Source organism: Pteropus vampyrus, unplaced genomic scaffold (assembly GCF_000151845.1).
Source record: "Pteropus vampyrus isolate Shadow unplaced genomic scaffold, Pvam_2.0 Scaffold8, whole genome shotgun sequence".
Taxonomy (NCBI): Eukaryota; Metazoa; Chordata; class Mammalia; order Chiroptera; family Pteropodidae; genus Pteropus; species Pteropus vampyrus.
The window spans coordinates 10,214,781-10,230,054 of NW_011888789.1; the positions used below are offsets into that span (position 1 = coordinate 10,214,781).

At 38.9% G+C, this 15,274-nt stretch overlaps 1 protein-coding gene across 4 annotated transcripts in view; it reads left to right on the plus strand.

The window, feature by feature from the left end:
- UNC5D (unc-5 netrin receptor D) overlaps positions 1-15,274 on the plus strand; it is a 507,025-nt gene that overhangs the window by 475,202 nt on the left and 16,549 nt on the right. For all 4 annotated transcript variants that reach the window (XM_011372139.2, XM_023538423.1, XM_023538426.1 and 1 more), the window contains 2 exons: positions 6,781-6,945; positions 13,688-13,866. In XM_011372139.2, coding sequence (XP_011370441.1) covers positions 6,781-6,945; positions 13,688-13,866 — 344 coding nt within the window. The remainder of the gene's footprint in view (positions 1-6,780; positions 6,946-13,687; positions 13,867-15,274) is intronic.

Below are 15,274 nucleotides of genomic sequence, written 5' to 3' on the forward strand. Positions count from 1 at the left end.
GTCAGTGAGAAACTTTGTAAGGGTAATTTTGAGTTATAGAGAGCTCTGGCTGTCCAAGTGGGAACGAAAGATTTTTGTCCGGAGTATATGAAGTGCTAGCTGTCAAATGAACTGGGCAAGATATGAAGAAGAAATTACAGATTGAGAGGCAAAGAAAGGATAATGCCTCTTAGAATCCTTATATAAATATATAAAGACACATATATTATTATTCACATATCGCGATACTAGAGAATTTAATGCAACATTGCAAAATGACTTAGAGTCTCCTTGGATAACTTTTAGGGAATTTGAGTAGTTACTTAGCATAAAAAGATATCAATATGTGAGCCTGCCACTTTATTCTATGGTAATTCCCAGTGATAAGTTTTGTCATCATAAGCAGCCAGCTGCTCTACCATAGTGTCTTAAGCCAGAGTCATCCGTGCTTCAAGTGACACTTCCTAATTCTGGAAAAGCTTCTGGTGGACTCATATTGATCTGAAATCAGAGGAGACTTTCAAACTTTATTCTGCCCATTGATACAACCTGCAGAGCCCTGTGGGTTTTTTAACCTTTACATCCTTGCAGCATTCATGGCGCGGGGGGCGGGCGGTGGAGTTGCACAAGGCATACCAGCTTGTCAGAATGAGAACAAGCCAAATCACAAAAAGAAAAACCTTGACTGCACCATGAGAGAGAAAAAAATTGATTGAATTACCAACCTTTCGACTTTAAAATTCAGAATTTTCAAATTAGACAATGTTGTATTTTCCTATTTACTTTTCACACATCTCATGACCTTGGGAATTGCCCCCTTATATACAATGTTAGTGTATTCAAAGCAACAAGAACACCTCTCATGGCCCTGGTTTTTTTTTTGTTTTTTTTTTTGTTTTTTTTTTTGGCATAGTCAGCATATTTCCTTAAGGAGGGAGGTTTTCTATGAATATATTGTTTAGGATCTTCTAGACCTATGTGTCTGTTTCTCACAAAGCAGTATTCAAAGTTTCAAATCCAAATTGAACATCAGGGTATTGTAAAAACAAGTACTAATAGTCATATAAATTCTTCCATATTAACCTTTATAGATTTAAGGTTGTCACTTCACTGAACATAATGCAAGTGACTCAGTCCAAACTATTAAGTTTAATGCTTGGATATAAAAAATCAGATGAATGAACCATAACCTTGCAGCAGCACTTAATAATTCCAACTAGGGGGATTTCTGAGAGAGCCCTTGGGCAGAAAAGGCTTGAGGGGCTAAGTGCCTGACCTCACAGGAGGCAATAGGGCCAGGCAAAGCCAAAGAACATTGGCTCTCCAGAAGCCCTACGAGCTTTACTGCTGGGATGGGCTGGGTTGCATGGAGGTTGTGAACAAGTATAAATATTTGCCTTCTGTAATTGAGCATAATTTGAAAGAGTCTTGGAAGGCTAAGAAACAATTTAATTTTCTCTGCACCAGGAGACTTGCCACTGAGTTTTCATTTCCACATCATTTTTCTTATCCACAAATGACTTTTCTTCTTTATTCCTCCCATCTCTTCACCATGCGTACCACCAATTTTCTTGCCCTTGTCATCATTGCAATCCCCCAGCTTGTGTGAATACATATTGTGCTTGTCTTAATGGTCATGCTGCGTTTGCTCCCAGGCATCCAATGTAAGCACTTTGGGGAGGGTTTGTGTTCAGCCTTCTTGAACCTCATGTAGAACTTCATGTGCACTGACAAACTTGGCATGGAGAATAGAGAATGACTTTTCATTAGGACTTAGTAGACAGGAACTAACAGAGAGCTATTGTAGGACAGAAAATCTCACTACTTTTCTGACATCGTTTATAGGTCTCCTTCAGCTGGTCAATCTCTCTGACATCTTCCAACTTGGTGCATGGAAAACCTCTGATATTCTTGTCTTTTTTCCTCTCTCCCTTTCTCTAACTTCAAATCAAGAATCTGGGAATCAGCATATCCCAACTGATACCTAAGAAGCCTACTTTCCTAAGAAACCTTCTGTTTTCTTCTGGGGAAGGTAGAATTTCCCAGAAGGTACAAGCCTGGGAGGTATTCTGTACAAAGAATATTTGGCTTCTCAGACACCGACTGCACGAGAAGTGTTTTACAAATGATGTGAGTTCAAGGTTGGCCCCAGAGCTATGTGATTGAGAGCCTACATATGGCAGGACCAACTAGATTTTAAATCTTTTTAGTTTAGGTCCTGGAGGATTACCCTTTATAGAATGCTGTACTACAGCCCTTATTGCATATGAAGCCAGGTATGATGGGTGAATGGAAGGCTTTGTGAGTTCTTAGATCTTGTTGCAGTAGCACCCATCAGCCTTGATTCAAAAAAAAAAAAAAAAAAAGAGCCACAAAACTAGTCCTCACAAAATCGACAAATTATCATCACCCCTTTTCTTCTCAGGCTTTTTGAAACTACCACAATTAGGGTTATGCTATTGTCCCCTCCTCAGATTTGGAAACACTCTTCTAGAAGGTAAATAACTCTACTCACAATGGGTTACTGTGACCCGAGTGCCACTTAATTATGGTTTTCTTTATTCCTTGCTGACTATGGAGAGGAGAACTGTAATAAACCATATACAATAAGAGATTAATTTATTTTTTAAATCCTACAAAACATAAAGTCAGACTGTCACCTCCCTAGGATAAAAGCAGCTGTCTTTTCAGCATGCTATGTATCTTGGAGAACCCAATGTCTGTCTCCTGCTAGGATATGATTTACATTCTCTCCATCTGCTAGAAACCTAATTATAATGGGAATCAAAATAAAAACATTTCTGGAATTCTTTGAACACCCATAACTTTGCTACACTGTCTTCCCATATTATTTTCCACATAATTCCTCTCAGCTCAGTGAGAATCTTGGTGTTTTGTTTTTTGTTGTTGTTGTTGTTTTGGGTGTTTTTTTTTTTTGAATAAATGAAAGCAAAGATGATTGCCCTGAAAACACACTAATCACAGTGCGTCTAATTCTATTATTTTTAAATGTTTTGTTGAGCTCTATTGGCAGCTGCTACTCAAGTCAACAACAAAACATATTCTTTTGATACGGTCTTAAAAATCTGATTTTTAAAAAGTTTTGATTGTGTGTGCAGTGGAAGAGAAAAAAGAGGATTTTTGTGTATGTTGATTCTCATATCTTTCTGCAAGGAAAGATTATTTCTGCAGTGGGCATTACTCTCTTACCTTTCTTCCATTGACATAATATAAGAAATTTATCAGTGATACCAGAAAAGACACTTTTCAGTAAATGGTCAATGTCCTTGTGGGGGCGGGGCAGGGGGGACATGAGGGGATGGAGAGAGGAAAAGCTTAACAAAGATTCAAATCCACTACAGCAAACGTAGGTTTGTTTAAGAGCTGGACCTTGAATTCAGCTCCATCTGGCTCTGCAGTCCAAGAACTTATAATACACGTTATTAGAACTTACATTTTTAGTTTTAGAAAACAAAAAGTTCTTAGTTACCTTAGGCAAAACCACCTTAGTTAGTCAAAACCACCTGATAACCACAGAGCCTCTTGTTAAACTTTGATTGGAGAAGGTGGTGCAAAGTAACTATAAACATTAACCAGTTTGGAGAAGAGAGTTCTTTTGAGGCCTATTATCATGAGAATGAAGAGAGGAGACAGGGCAATAGGTCATGAAAGCCCTTGAGGCCCAGGCAGGGGACTGTGTGGAACATGGCAGACCTTAAGGGGCCATCCTGGTCACCCCCAAGCAAAGGAATTTTGTAAGGAAAAGTGATCTGGTGACATCAGTGCCCCCCTCTCGTAATCAGAGGTAAAAGAGAGACCACAATGCTGTTTCCTGAAGAAAACCAATCAACTGCTTTCTGTTCCCCTCTTCAGTGAAGCACTAAACACCTCATTCACTCTGTATAGTAAGAGACTGAAGGCGAGAGGCTGGTGGACTAGGTTACTACAGTTAGCTATAATGAGGCGAGAGAAGGGGATCATTAATGGACATAGGAATATCGTAAAAGAATGACAGTGAGAGTGAGATAGTGATCATCAGTTTTCAAAAGGTAGAGTTGCCCAAGAAGGTAAAGGCCCAATAAAATGATTTGTAGTGACTGGGAGTATAATGCCAGTGATGGATAAAAATGAATACCAGAGGTATAGCTATTGGAGCTCTCCACAGAGAGATGGCAGTTGTGCATATGAGAGCAGATGGGGGACCTTGTAGAGTTCAGTAGGCAGAGAGAGAAGTGTTAGAGGCTGAGGTATGAAGTAAGGGTCACCCATGCTTTACAAAACATAAGAGGCTCAATAAGAGAAGCATATAAATGAATCAGACTAGACAAGGAAAAATAGCGAAACTTATAAATGCATATTATTTCTTTTATATAGGGTAGAATTAGGTGCAGATACAAAGTCATTTTTCAGTGATCTAGGGAAAATATCTTCCTGTAAAGGTTTCTGGGAGGTCCTACCGATCAGAAGTACCCTCTGCTGCCATGTCCACTACCAGGAGGGCAAGAGAAGAGATCTTAAGTAAAATTCACTGTATAGGAAGAAAGTGGGAAAGAAGCACCGTTAAATGGACCTGTGCTGTCTTGCTGGTGATATAAGTAAGATGTGCCCCAGCCAAGAGCTTCCTTAGCGACCGTTAGGTTAGTTCTTCTCTCAGTGTTTTCCCTAGAATAGGACAGTCACCCTGTGGAATGCACTAATGGCACCTTTCAGTGTCATCAAACTTACATCAGTTTCTAAGAGAACTTTTTCAAATCCACTGGAGTTTCATTAGAGAATTGTCTTGGTCGAGAAAAGAAAAACCTGGCAAGATATTTCAAAGGAGAAATATAATCAAGGGAGTTATGTGCTTACAGAATCTTTAGAAAGGCTTTAGAATCAGAGTCAGAGAGAGCCACTGATGACATCAGGAAACCAGCAAATTCGGGAATTTCAGGAAACAGCGCTGTGGCAGATGGTTCTCAGGGGATGCCCGGAAGCCCCTGCAAACCTCGCATGTGCTAATAGCTGAAGCCTTTGGGCCTGCTGGCTATGTGCGAGGGGCAGTGATGGCTTCGGCTCCTCCTCTGCTGTTCCAGCCTAGCACAAGTGCCTCTCACTGGCAGAATGGAAATGTGAACTCCCTCGAGGGCAGACAGTCTGTGAAATGTAGTGTTCAGGCCTGCAGCCCCAGCCTTGTAGGGGAGAAGACAGTGGCAAAGACAGTGTTGCATCCTAACAGCTCACGTCTTGCACAAAAATAAAGTCAAGAAACACTACACAGTGTCACACACATAGACTTTGAGTCCTTGTTTCTGCTTCTTGAGCCAAAGGTCCACTGCCTTTCCCTTGATTCACGATTAAGAACAAACAAAAACACAAATCCCTTATATACATTAATGGGATATGTGGTAGAGGTTAAAGCCTGAGTTTGTTCTTTCATACTCCCTAAAGCTGACTCTGCTCTTTTAAAGTATACAACAACCTAAAGTCCATCCCTCCTTGCTGCCCCCCTCCCCGGCCCCCGCCAAGAAGGATCCAAAATCAAGATGTGTGAGACTTCCTATGGAGAAAATTAGGAAACATACAAGTATGTACAGTGGAGCTCAGGAATAACTAGGTAATTCATAGTTCCTTCAGGTGAGTAGACTGAATTTTAATCATGGCCTTTGGTCTTATAACACTTGCTGGCTTCACCACCAATCACACTTCGCAGTATCAAACTTCCAGCTTGATACACCTTTCGTTAATATTAAAACAGTATTTATGGCAACAGAGAAAAATGCAATTTAATGGGAGGAGAAAAAGAGAAAAGTGATTACTAGAGGTTGGACATACATGGTCATTGCCAAGGACCCAGCCCAATTTCATAAGGAATGAAAGACTTTTAGGTAGATGAAAGAATATCAATTTCTGATTGCCACCTGACCTCAGAGGTCAGAATGGCTGACCTCTACTTCAAATTACTGTAAAGCCGCACACCTGAGCACAGTCCCCTCGGCGGCAAGCGCTAACTGGTATTGGGGAAAAGAGTGATCTATATAGTTTTTATAATTCCCCCCTCATTTAGTAAAAATTGCTTTTGCTACTCAATTGTCTGTAAGTCTCTTGAGAGTGGGGAACTGAGCCTAATTTCTATTTCTTATTATTTATCTAATGCAATATCTTGTCATTAGCAGACACTGTATACAGAATTGTGGAATGGATGAATTACATAAGGAGTTAGCAAACAAGACTGCTCTGGGCTGACCCATTGTGTTGTCTCTCTCTGGGATGAGTGTATATGATTTTACAGCAGGCATAATTTTTAGGCTGAATACAGCAGCAGTATTGTGTTCTATTCACACAACTCAACATGATTTTGTGGGGACAAGTTCTGATCAGTTCTTTAGCATAATTGTCATTTAAGGCTTAGGTAGAAGAATGGACTATTGGAGTGCTCTAAGAATTTTTTTGATTGGAAAAACATGATTCTTGTTTGATGGCATTGTGTGTGTGTGTGTGTGTGTGTGTGTGTGTGTGTGTGTGTGTGTGTGTGTGTGTGTGTGTGTGTGTGTGTGTAGAAGTGAAATCTGAGCTCTTGCAGTGTGGTTTTGGAATTCAGATAATATCAACTGGAATTGACATTAATTATTTTTGTGCTGCTTGGCATATGCTGGAACATTATTTCTACAACAATTCCACCACGTTGCTTAGACAGTTATCTCTGCTGCGATCTTTGTCATCATCACCATAATTATTGCTTATTAAGTCTCTCCTGGTCTCCACTCATCTCAGTGGGGCTCTGCACACCATGGCCCTCTTCTCTCCCCCATCTCCCTGCAGGAAGTCCCGTTCTCCCGCGTGTGGTGCAGTAACCGGCAGCCCCTGCACTGTGCCTTCTCCCTGGAGCGCTACACGCCCACCACCACCCAGCTGTCCTGCAAAATCTGCATCCGGCAGCTCAAAGGCCATGAACAGATCCTCCAAGTGCAGACATCAATTCTAGAGGTGAGTCCTCGTCTACAGGTCACTTGACCCCGTTTCTAAATGATGATAAGAATAATATACCTGTTGCAGTCATGCTGCACAAAGCACAAAAGAGCTTCAAAATGCACTCACTCTTTTAATCCTCATTAGTGGTTGGACAAGTCATTTTATTTGGCTTTTACTTTTTCTGCAACTCTACCTTTTGAAAACTGATTATCACTATCTCACTCTCATTGTCATTCTTCAACTCTTAATCCTCATTACTGATGAGGGGAAATAAACTTTTTCTCAGGCTGTGGAATAAAGTTAGCTTCCCACTGGGCAGGGGAACTCAACCCATCAGAACTTAAGCTCTGTGAAGGGACCTTTGGGGAAGGAACCCACTGGTGGAGGGCTTTTTATACACAAAATCACAATAGTCCACGGTAGGCCTGGAATATTAGCTAAAATTATTAGCTGGTAGTACAATAAACACACATGCCATAAAGAGGCACAAGGTTAGCACTGGGCAGTTTTTTTGCTGGTTCTGACTAGTTTCCAGAAGTCAGTTGCCCCACCTGTGTCATCATCTTCAGGGTCCTGGTTCCTTGTTATCTTACAATTCCTCAGACCTTCCACATCCCCATTTCCATTAAACATAGGGTCATCGATAACAATAATATAAGATAGAATAGATATTAATCTCTTTCTACAAAGTAAGGAAATAGAAGTGTAACGAAGGAAAGGACCTCATCCAAGGTCATATCACTGTTGAAGGGCAGCAATGGAATGGGAGTCACAGGAGAATTCCCCTGGGAACTTGTAAAAAGATACCTGATTTCTGCCATAATTCTAATTGACTTCATGGATCTGGACTTGAATTTACAAAGAGAAGACAATGGCATTCCCTCCTGAATGGTTGAGGATAGAAGATAGTTCCTAGGGGTAGAATCAGGGGAGGCATGTGCTGCTTCTGTTTAGCAATCCTAAAGTAATTCCTGGCTGGTTTAGAAAAGCAAGAGTATTTCATTGTTCACCAGTAGAATATGTATGTGTGTGTGCGATGCGTGTATGTGTATACGCATATAGACACACATGTACATACATACATATTTATGTAATATATAAATAAAATGTATTTTGGCTTGACAGATTTAACACATTTTATATATATATAACTCAATTTCAGTGTTCTTTTTTCTTTGAAAACATGTAGCCTTATAGCATTATCACTTCCCCCTATTCCTATGTTAAAGTATGGTTTATGCAAAATGAGTATCAATAATTCCCCAAATAGTTTTTCTGAAGAGCGGTTGGCTTTCCAAAGGACTGTGCCCCAAAATTGATAGCTGTCTTAACTGACATGTTTATACAGTATTTGCATTCATTATTGCTAATTAGCATTATGTGCAAAAGTAATTTTGATGGGGAAGGTATATTCAGAAACCTAGAGTAGGATATTTTTAGAGTCCCTTTCTTGAACAATCATGGCATATTTAACAATACATTTCAAAGTAAAATAAAAATTGTAGGAAAGTTTTAAAATAAAAACAGGGAAGTCTTAGATTTTCCTTCTGTTATTCTGAAGCAAGCAGGAAAAGGCAGAACATAAAGATGCCTCCGATGCAAATTGCCCTAAATGTCTGTTAATAGGTCAACAAAAGAACTCCAGGTTTAAAAGGTTTTTATTTTTTAAGGCACTCAGATTTTGAAGATCAACTTCTGCTATTACAGGATATTTATATAAAAGGAATCTGATAGTGTTCGTGCATCCTGGTACCTTTGCTCATTGCTTAAACAAATTTTTGAAGTGCATGAAAGGAAAATGAGCTAATAAACATAATCTCACCCTTTATTTTCCAATTCCTTTTCTAATGCTTCACAAAGTTTGCAGTCACTTTGAAATGGTTTGAAGATAACATCACAGTATCTCTTGATAAAAAGGAGGCAAGTATGAGAATAATATTTAGATAGTCAATGTTGGACTACAGTCATCTGATTTGTGGGCTATTGCATTTTAGAAGCTTTATGAACCCTTTTGATCCTATAAGGATCATTTTATTAATTGCTTTAAGTGTTACTGCTAGAATTTGGCCCAGTGTATCTACATCTCTTTAGAATAAACTATACTTCTTAGGCAAATCTAATTAGTTTCTATGTCAGAAGAAAATTAATAACTTTTGAAAGGCAATATGTTTCAGGTACCATTTCAAGTGCTTTCATATATAACCATCACAACTCCGTGGATTAGTTTTATACGATAACAATTTTATACGATAGAACAGTCTCAAGGAGGTCAAACTTCATGTCCAAGATCATAGAGCTAATACGATGGGTAGCCAGAGTTCCCAGCTAAAATACCTGACTTCAAAATCAAAGTCTGGATTTCCATATTACACTGCTTCAGGATCCCAGTAAAGGAGGTCTAATTTATTTGTCCTAACTGTAGGCTTTGTCTGTAATATAAGCCTTCTCTTTGGGAGCTTAGACATTAGTGACAAACATTACGACACCAGCAATTGTCTGAGTATGAAAGTACATGAAAATTGAGATGTTTTTTCCTTAAGACTGTAGGAAGATGAGATGTAATTATTTGTGTCATAGGCTAGAATCATTCTATAGATCTTCAAGAGAAGACTAGACTTCCTACATATAGATATGCCTGCCAGGGGGCATCTTTATCAAATATCAACTCAAGGTCCTTCAAACCCTAGGATTGTCTCACTCCTGGGAAGAACATACATCTGATGATATACCTGGTGAATAAAAATCATCCTCTTCTCCCTAAAAATTACCTAGTTTTTGTTGTAGATGGTTCAATAAACTTTTGAAGCTTTCAATAGATATCTTTGAAATATATTTTTAACGCCTCCCTCCACGCCCCTACCCCCCAAAAAATTACTGCACAGTTGGGCTCAGAGCTCTCACTTCCTACATTAGTAAATTTGTCTTCGTGTCACTATTCATGAATTTAATAGAACCATGAGAAGTAAAAGACATTATATACATTTCTAAATATCTAAATCAATGTAGTGATTGTTCTCATTGAAGGCATTTGACTCTTTATGTTCATCCCCACATCCATCATATTCCACCAGAAAAATACAATCATTCATATCTCTCTCATACTTAAAAATTATTTTAGTGATCAGTATATCTTTTCTGTGCTTTAGAGTGGTCATTATTGTGTCAATCTTTAGAAGCAGGTTTGTTCTTAAATTTAACTCAACCGAATTACCTAATGATTATCACCAATTGATACTCTATAAATCATCAGTAACAATCTAAAAATTGTGGATAAAAGCAAAATAAGTTTGCTAAATTGAAGAAAAAAGAAGAATCTCCAAGTCATTTATTCATCATTCTTTACTAGTGTAACATTATTGAAAAATCTATTTTGGTAGAAACAACTTAAATGGGAAGCTTGCATTAACAATTTTTCCTTCAAGCAATTTCTCTTATCTTTCTTCCAAAAGTGGGGGAAGTTGGAGATGATTTGTCTGTTACAAAATAGACAGAATACTCAGAATTTCTCGTTTACAACTCCCAAGCTAAGCAGGTAGCAGCTGCTTATCTCAGATGTGCAGAGCATGAAACTCTACTGTTCCTCTGAATATTTAATTTAAACAATCAGAAAATGTGATATATCTACAGGATTCTAATTACTTGGCCCAGATGTCTTTCAGAATGCATCATAAATGTTACATAAAGTGTCATCCTTATACATGGAAAATACTTAAATTCGGAGCTTTATGAGGGAAATAGGGGCCCACTTATTAAACTGTAGTAAATAGAAAAAATATTTTTAGAGTTAGTCTCGTATGTTTTATTTGCCTTCAAATTGTACTGCTTTATTCAATTTTTTCTGAAGACTGTGTATCAAGATGGTCTTTATTATGCCAACAGTAAAGACAGCACTAGATGGACTTGGTCAACTGATAGATGCTGTGAGGGCTTCCAGAAGCTAGTTCTCTGTCTACCACAGATCTTCGGCAAAGACACTTTCAGTGTTTTCAGTTTCATTGGCCAGTCGCCTTTTCATGTGTTAACATGCTTTGGTGCCATTTTACAGTAACTACCATGTTATCTTGCAGAATTCTTTTTTTCCTTTCTCTCTGGTTTCTACCATTCTTTTTAAAGGGCATTGCCCTGCCTTAAGTCAGGGAATATTTAAGGAAACCATTCCTACTTGATTTGCATTGTTAAAGCCTAGACAAAATTGTACAAACTATGATTAAAAAAAAAAAAAAAAAAAGAGGCGCTATATCTTGTAACCTATTTTATGCAGTGAGAAACCTGAGTTGGTTTATTTTATAACTATCCAACATATCAGAATCCTTCACTTAGTGTGAGCTAAGCACTTATCCACTCAATTTCTATTCTATCAATAACTACCCATCCTTCAAAGCCAACTCAAATGCCTCCTCCCTTCCTACTCTTAATCCCTGAAGCATAATGCTAATATCACGAAGAGCACTTTTCTTACCCACTCTACTCTGGATTTTTTCATACCTGTCTTGCTTGAAGTAGGGTGGTATAGTGATATGAGTCCTGGTGAAAGTATCAGAATATCAGAATTCTAGTTTCAGCTATGTCACAAACCACCTGGGTGACTTTTACCAAACTTCATAATCTCTGTGGAGTACATAAAAAAATGCCAAAAGACTGATGAGGAAATCGAGCCTGAAAGCGGCCATGTAGCACCCAAGGTTGCTGAGCTAGAAGTGTAAACTCCTACTCTGACTCTGAAAACCATGCTTTTTCTATTGCCCATGCTAACCTCAAATACTGGAAGAATTTTGATGAGCACTGTTTTATAGTATTCCAGGGAATGGAACTGAAACCAGTGAGTAGAATCTGTTTAATATGATAATGTGCTCTGATTTTCCAAAAATATGTAATACGTAGCATTTCACAGATGTAACTGACCATGGGACTGCTCTTTCTTGGAATTTCTTCTGAGTTGCCCTTTTGGAAATGCTGGGTTAAGGCACTGTTTCCAAAGCACTGCCCTCAACGTGTAACCTTGTTAAATGGTTACAAAAAGACAAACCACATTATCAATCATTGATAATATCTCTGCATGAATCGGTTTCCTCAATTAAACTTCAGAGAATGTAACACTCACCAACTCTGAAGGCTTATAACTGTGGGAGCCTGGGCACTAGCCCAAAAGGGCCACCATGCCTGTGGTTCCCTCAGGAGGAAGACATGTCATGGTTTGAAAAATCAGGGAAGGATCACAGGACAGTTTAGGAAAAGTGTGTGTTGACTTAAAGGACAGCACAAGATAATAAGTTCCTAACACAAAGGATAGTTTCTTGTGGCTTAAATAGTCCTAAGTAGTTCCTTAACTCATCTCAAATTCGATGTTTTAATTTCTGTTTGTATTAGATTTTTTTGTTTGTTTTTTGTTTGTTTGTTTTTACTGTATAACAAATTTATCCCATTTAACAGCATAAAACAGCTCCCATTTATGGTCTCACATTTTTCGTAGATCAAAAGTCTAGGCCTGGCGGTCTCACAAGACTAAGATCGAGGTGATGGCTTGGAACATGTTCTCAGCTGGAGCTCAGAGTCCTTTTTTAAGCTTATTTAGATTGTTGATAAAATTCAGTTTCTTGCAGCTATGGAGACTAACGTCTCCATTTTCTTGCTGGCTGTTAGACAGGGGTCACTTTCAGCTCCTAGGAGGCCCTCAGGTCTAGCCTCATTTCCCATCCCCAATCCCATAGATAGTTCACAAAATGGCTGTTGTTTTCTCCCACACCAGCAACAGAATTACCTCCAGATAAGAACTACCTCTCCTTCTTTCTTTTAAGGGCCACCTGATTAGGTCACGCCCACCCAGGAAAATCTTATCTTGATCAAATCATAGTCAACTCTTTAGGAACTTACATCTGCAGAATCCCTTTTGTCTTGTAATATATCATAATCATGGAGTGATTCAATCAAATACTTTTAAGGCCTTAAAATTCTGTTAATTCACATAAACCTATCAGTAACCACTCCAATCTGATCAAGTTCTATATGATTCCATGATGGATATGATGGCCTAATTACAATGATATACTGAAATAGCAAATCCTCATTGGAAAGCACTAAGTCAGAAGCAGTGAGGGGAAGAAGAGAGGAACTTGTCAATAATATTGCTTCTGATTCAGTACTGACAGCAGGCAAAAACCTTCCAGCCTATATCTCTCCACAGACTGTTCTAAATCTCATCACCGACTCACAGCTGGCTCATATTTACCAATGCATTCAATTCTGAAACAAGACTGAAATACTTACTGTAGAATCACACAACTTTAGGACTGAGAAAAACACAGACTTTAAGATGATCAACACACAATCAGTTCCCCTTTGTAGCTTCTCTGACAAGTGGCTTCCCAGCCAGCTTCTTCGATCAGTCCATTTATCTTTGGTCAGTTCTGTCATAGTGTCATTCCTTACAGTGAACTGAAATCTGTCATTTGGTAGCTTCTTCCTCTTGATCCTAGATCTACCCCAAAAACTAAAAAAAAAAAAAAAAGTCTACTTCTGCTCTCATCTGGTATCTCCTTAGATGAAGAAGCCGATGATTGTGATTGCGACTCCCTGAGTGGAAGAGGCTGTTGTAAATCTCCAGTGCATGATCTACTAGGCCACTGAGAAGTTACTTAGTATTTTAAAGAGAGAGGAAAGCATTTTGTGCATGTGTGTTAACATTTTTATTTTCTTAAATAAAAATGTTGATCAATAATGATTCCATTTGGATCTGATCATGCTTTCCTAATGTTTTCAGAGTGAAAGAGAAACCATCACTTTCTTTGCACAAGAGGACAGCACTTTCCCTGCACAGACTGGCCCCAAAGCCTTCAAAATTCCCTACTCCATCAGACAGCGGATTTGTGCTACCTTTGATACCCCCAATGCCAAAGGCAAGGACTGGCAGATGTTAGCACAGAAAAACAGCATCAACAGGTAATTGGGGGCAACTTCTGAAAGAAGATTTCATTCAAAAAAGAGCTTTGAAAACTGAAGTGGGTCGGGTGTATCCTTATCATTATCGGACTCTGATATCTTTGATTCCTCCGGCCACAGTTTATGTGAGGTTCAGCTAAGTAAGTGGGAACAGAGCAAGAACATGACCTTGTGTATGGCATTTCCTGCTACCACACTCTGCCTTTGGGGACATTACAGAAAAGCCCTACCGTGGTCCTCGTCCTACCTCCAGGATTGCTAACTGGGCCACTCAAATAGGGAGTGTGTGTAGAGGAGTGTGGGGGAGCTGTTGAACTATGTCATCTCGGTGCTTATAAGCATCCCAGCACAGTCTTGAGCCAGAGATACAGCAGAAATTTCTCACACCTGCTCCCTACCATCAGGTAACCTTAAGCGTTATTTAACCCTTAATGGGGACATGCTCAGCCTGCAGAAGTGGGTGCCGCAATATAAAAAAGGAAGTTGGAGGAAAACTTACGTTTGAAGGCAGGGGGCATTAAACAATCAAAAGTGCCTAGGCACCGTGAATGAGTCTGCTGTTTAAACTGACACTGCTCATTACTGTGCTAGCATTGTAGATAAAAGTGGAAAAGAAATTCATAATGGACTTTATTAGATGAAAAAAAAAGAAGGGGTGATGCTATCTGTAGCATTGTTGATGGGCAGGAGAGTTTTAGCTCCACTTGACAGATAACTAGTGCAGGGAGAAAGCACTGAAAAACTGTATCTCCTCTTTTGCTAACCAACCTCACATGCCTGAGAATGAAAAGACAACAAATTTTGCCAGAACCGTCTTAGTTTCCTTTTCTTTGATACTATTTTTTCTTTTGAGGCAAAGCTTTTTCTTATTGTTTGACTTACTCTGTCATTTTTACTTTTTGTTCTTAATTTTCACAGACATCTTACCTGACTCTTACTTCTCTGAAAGGGAGGGTTGATGTCTGCCAAAAAAGAATAGAGTACTGTTCTCCAAAAGGGATCCAGAATCTAAGAACAAAGGACCCAACCAGAAAGCAGTCAGGCTCAGAAAGGAAAATCAAGAGAGGAGGCATTGCAGCAACAGAAAACGGAATTTACTGAAATAGGCGGGCCTGAAAAGAATAGATACATTCCTGAAAAGACATATTAAAAACAAAAGAATACCAAAGTGAATGGGTTTACAGGGGAAAAAAATAATTTGAATATTTCCCAGCAACTTTGAAAAGTGAGATGTCTCATTTGTAATATATGAACACCATGACTACAACAAGTTCACTTTCTGATCAGCATGAGAACAAGAATGAAAAACTAACTCAGAGAACAGAGTTCAGTTTAAAAAGAACATTGGGCAGGAACTCAAAAGATCTGCAGGGCACTGCTTTTATAACCAATACCAGTCTGCGTCAAT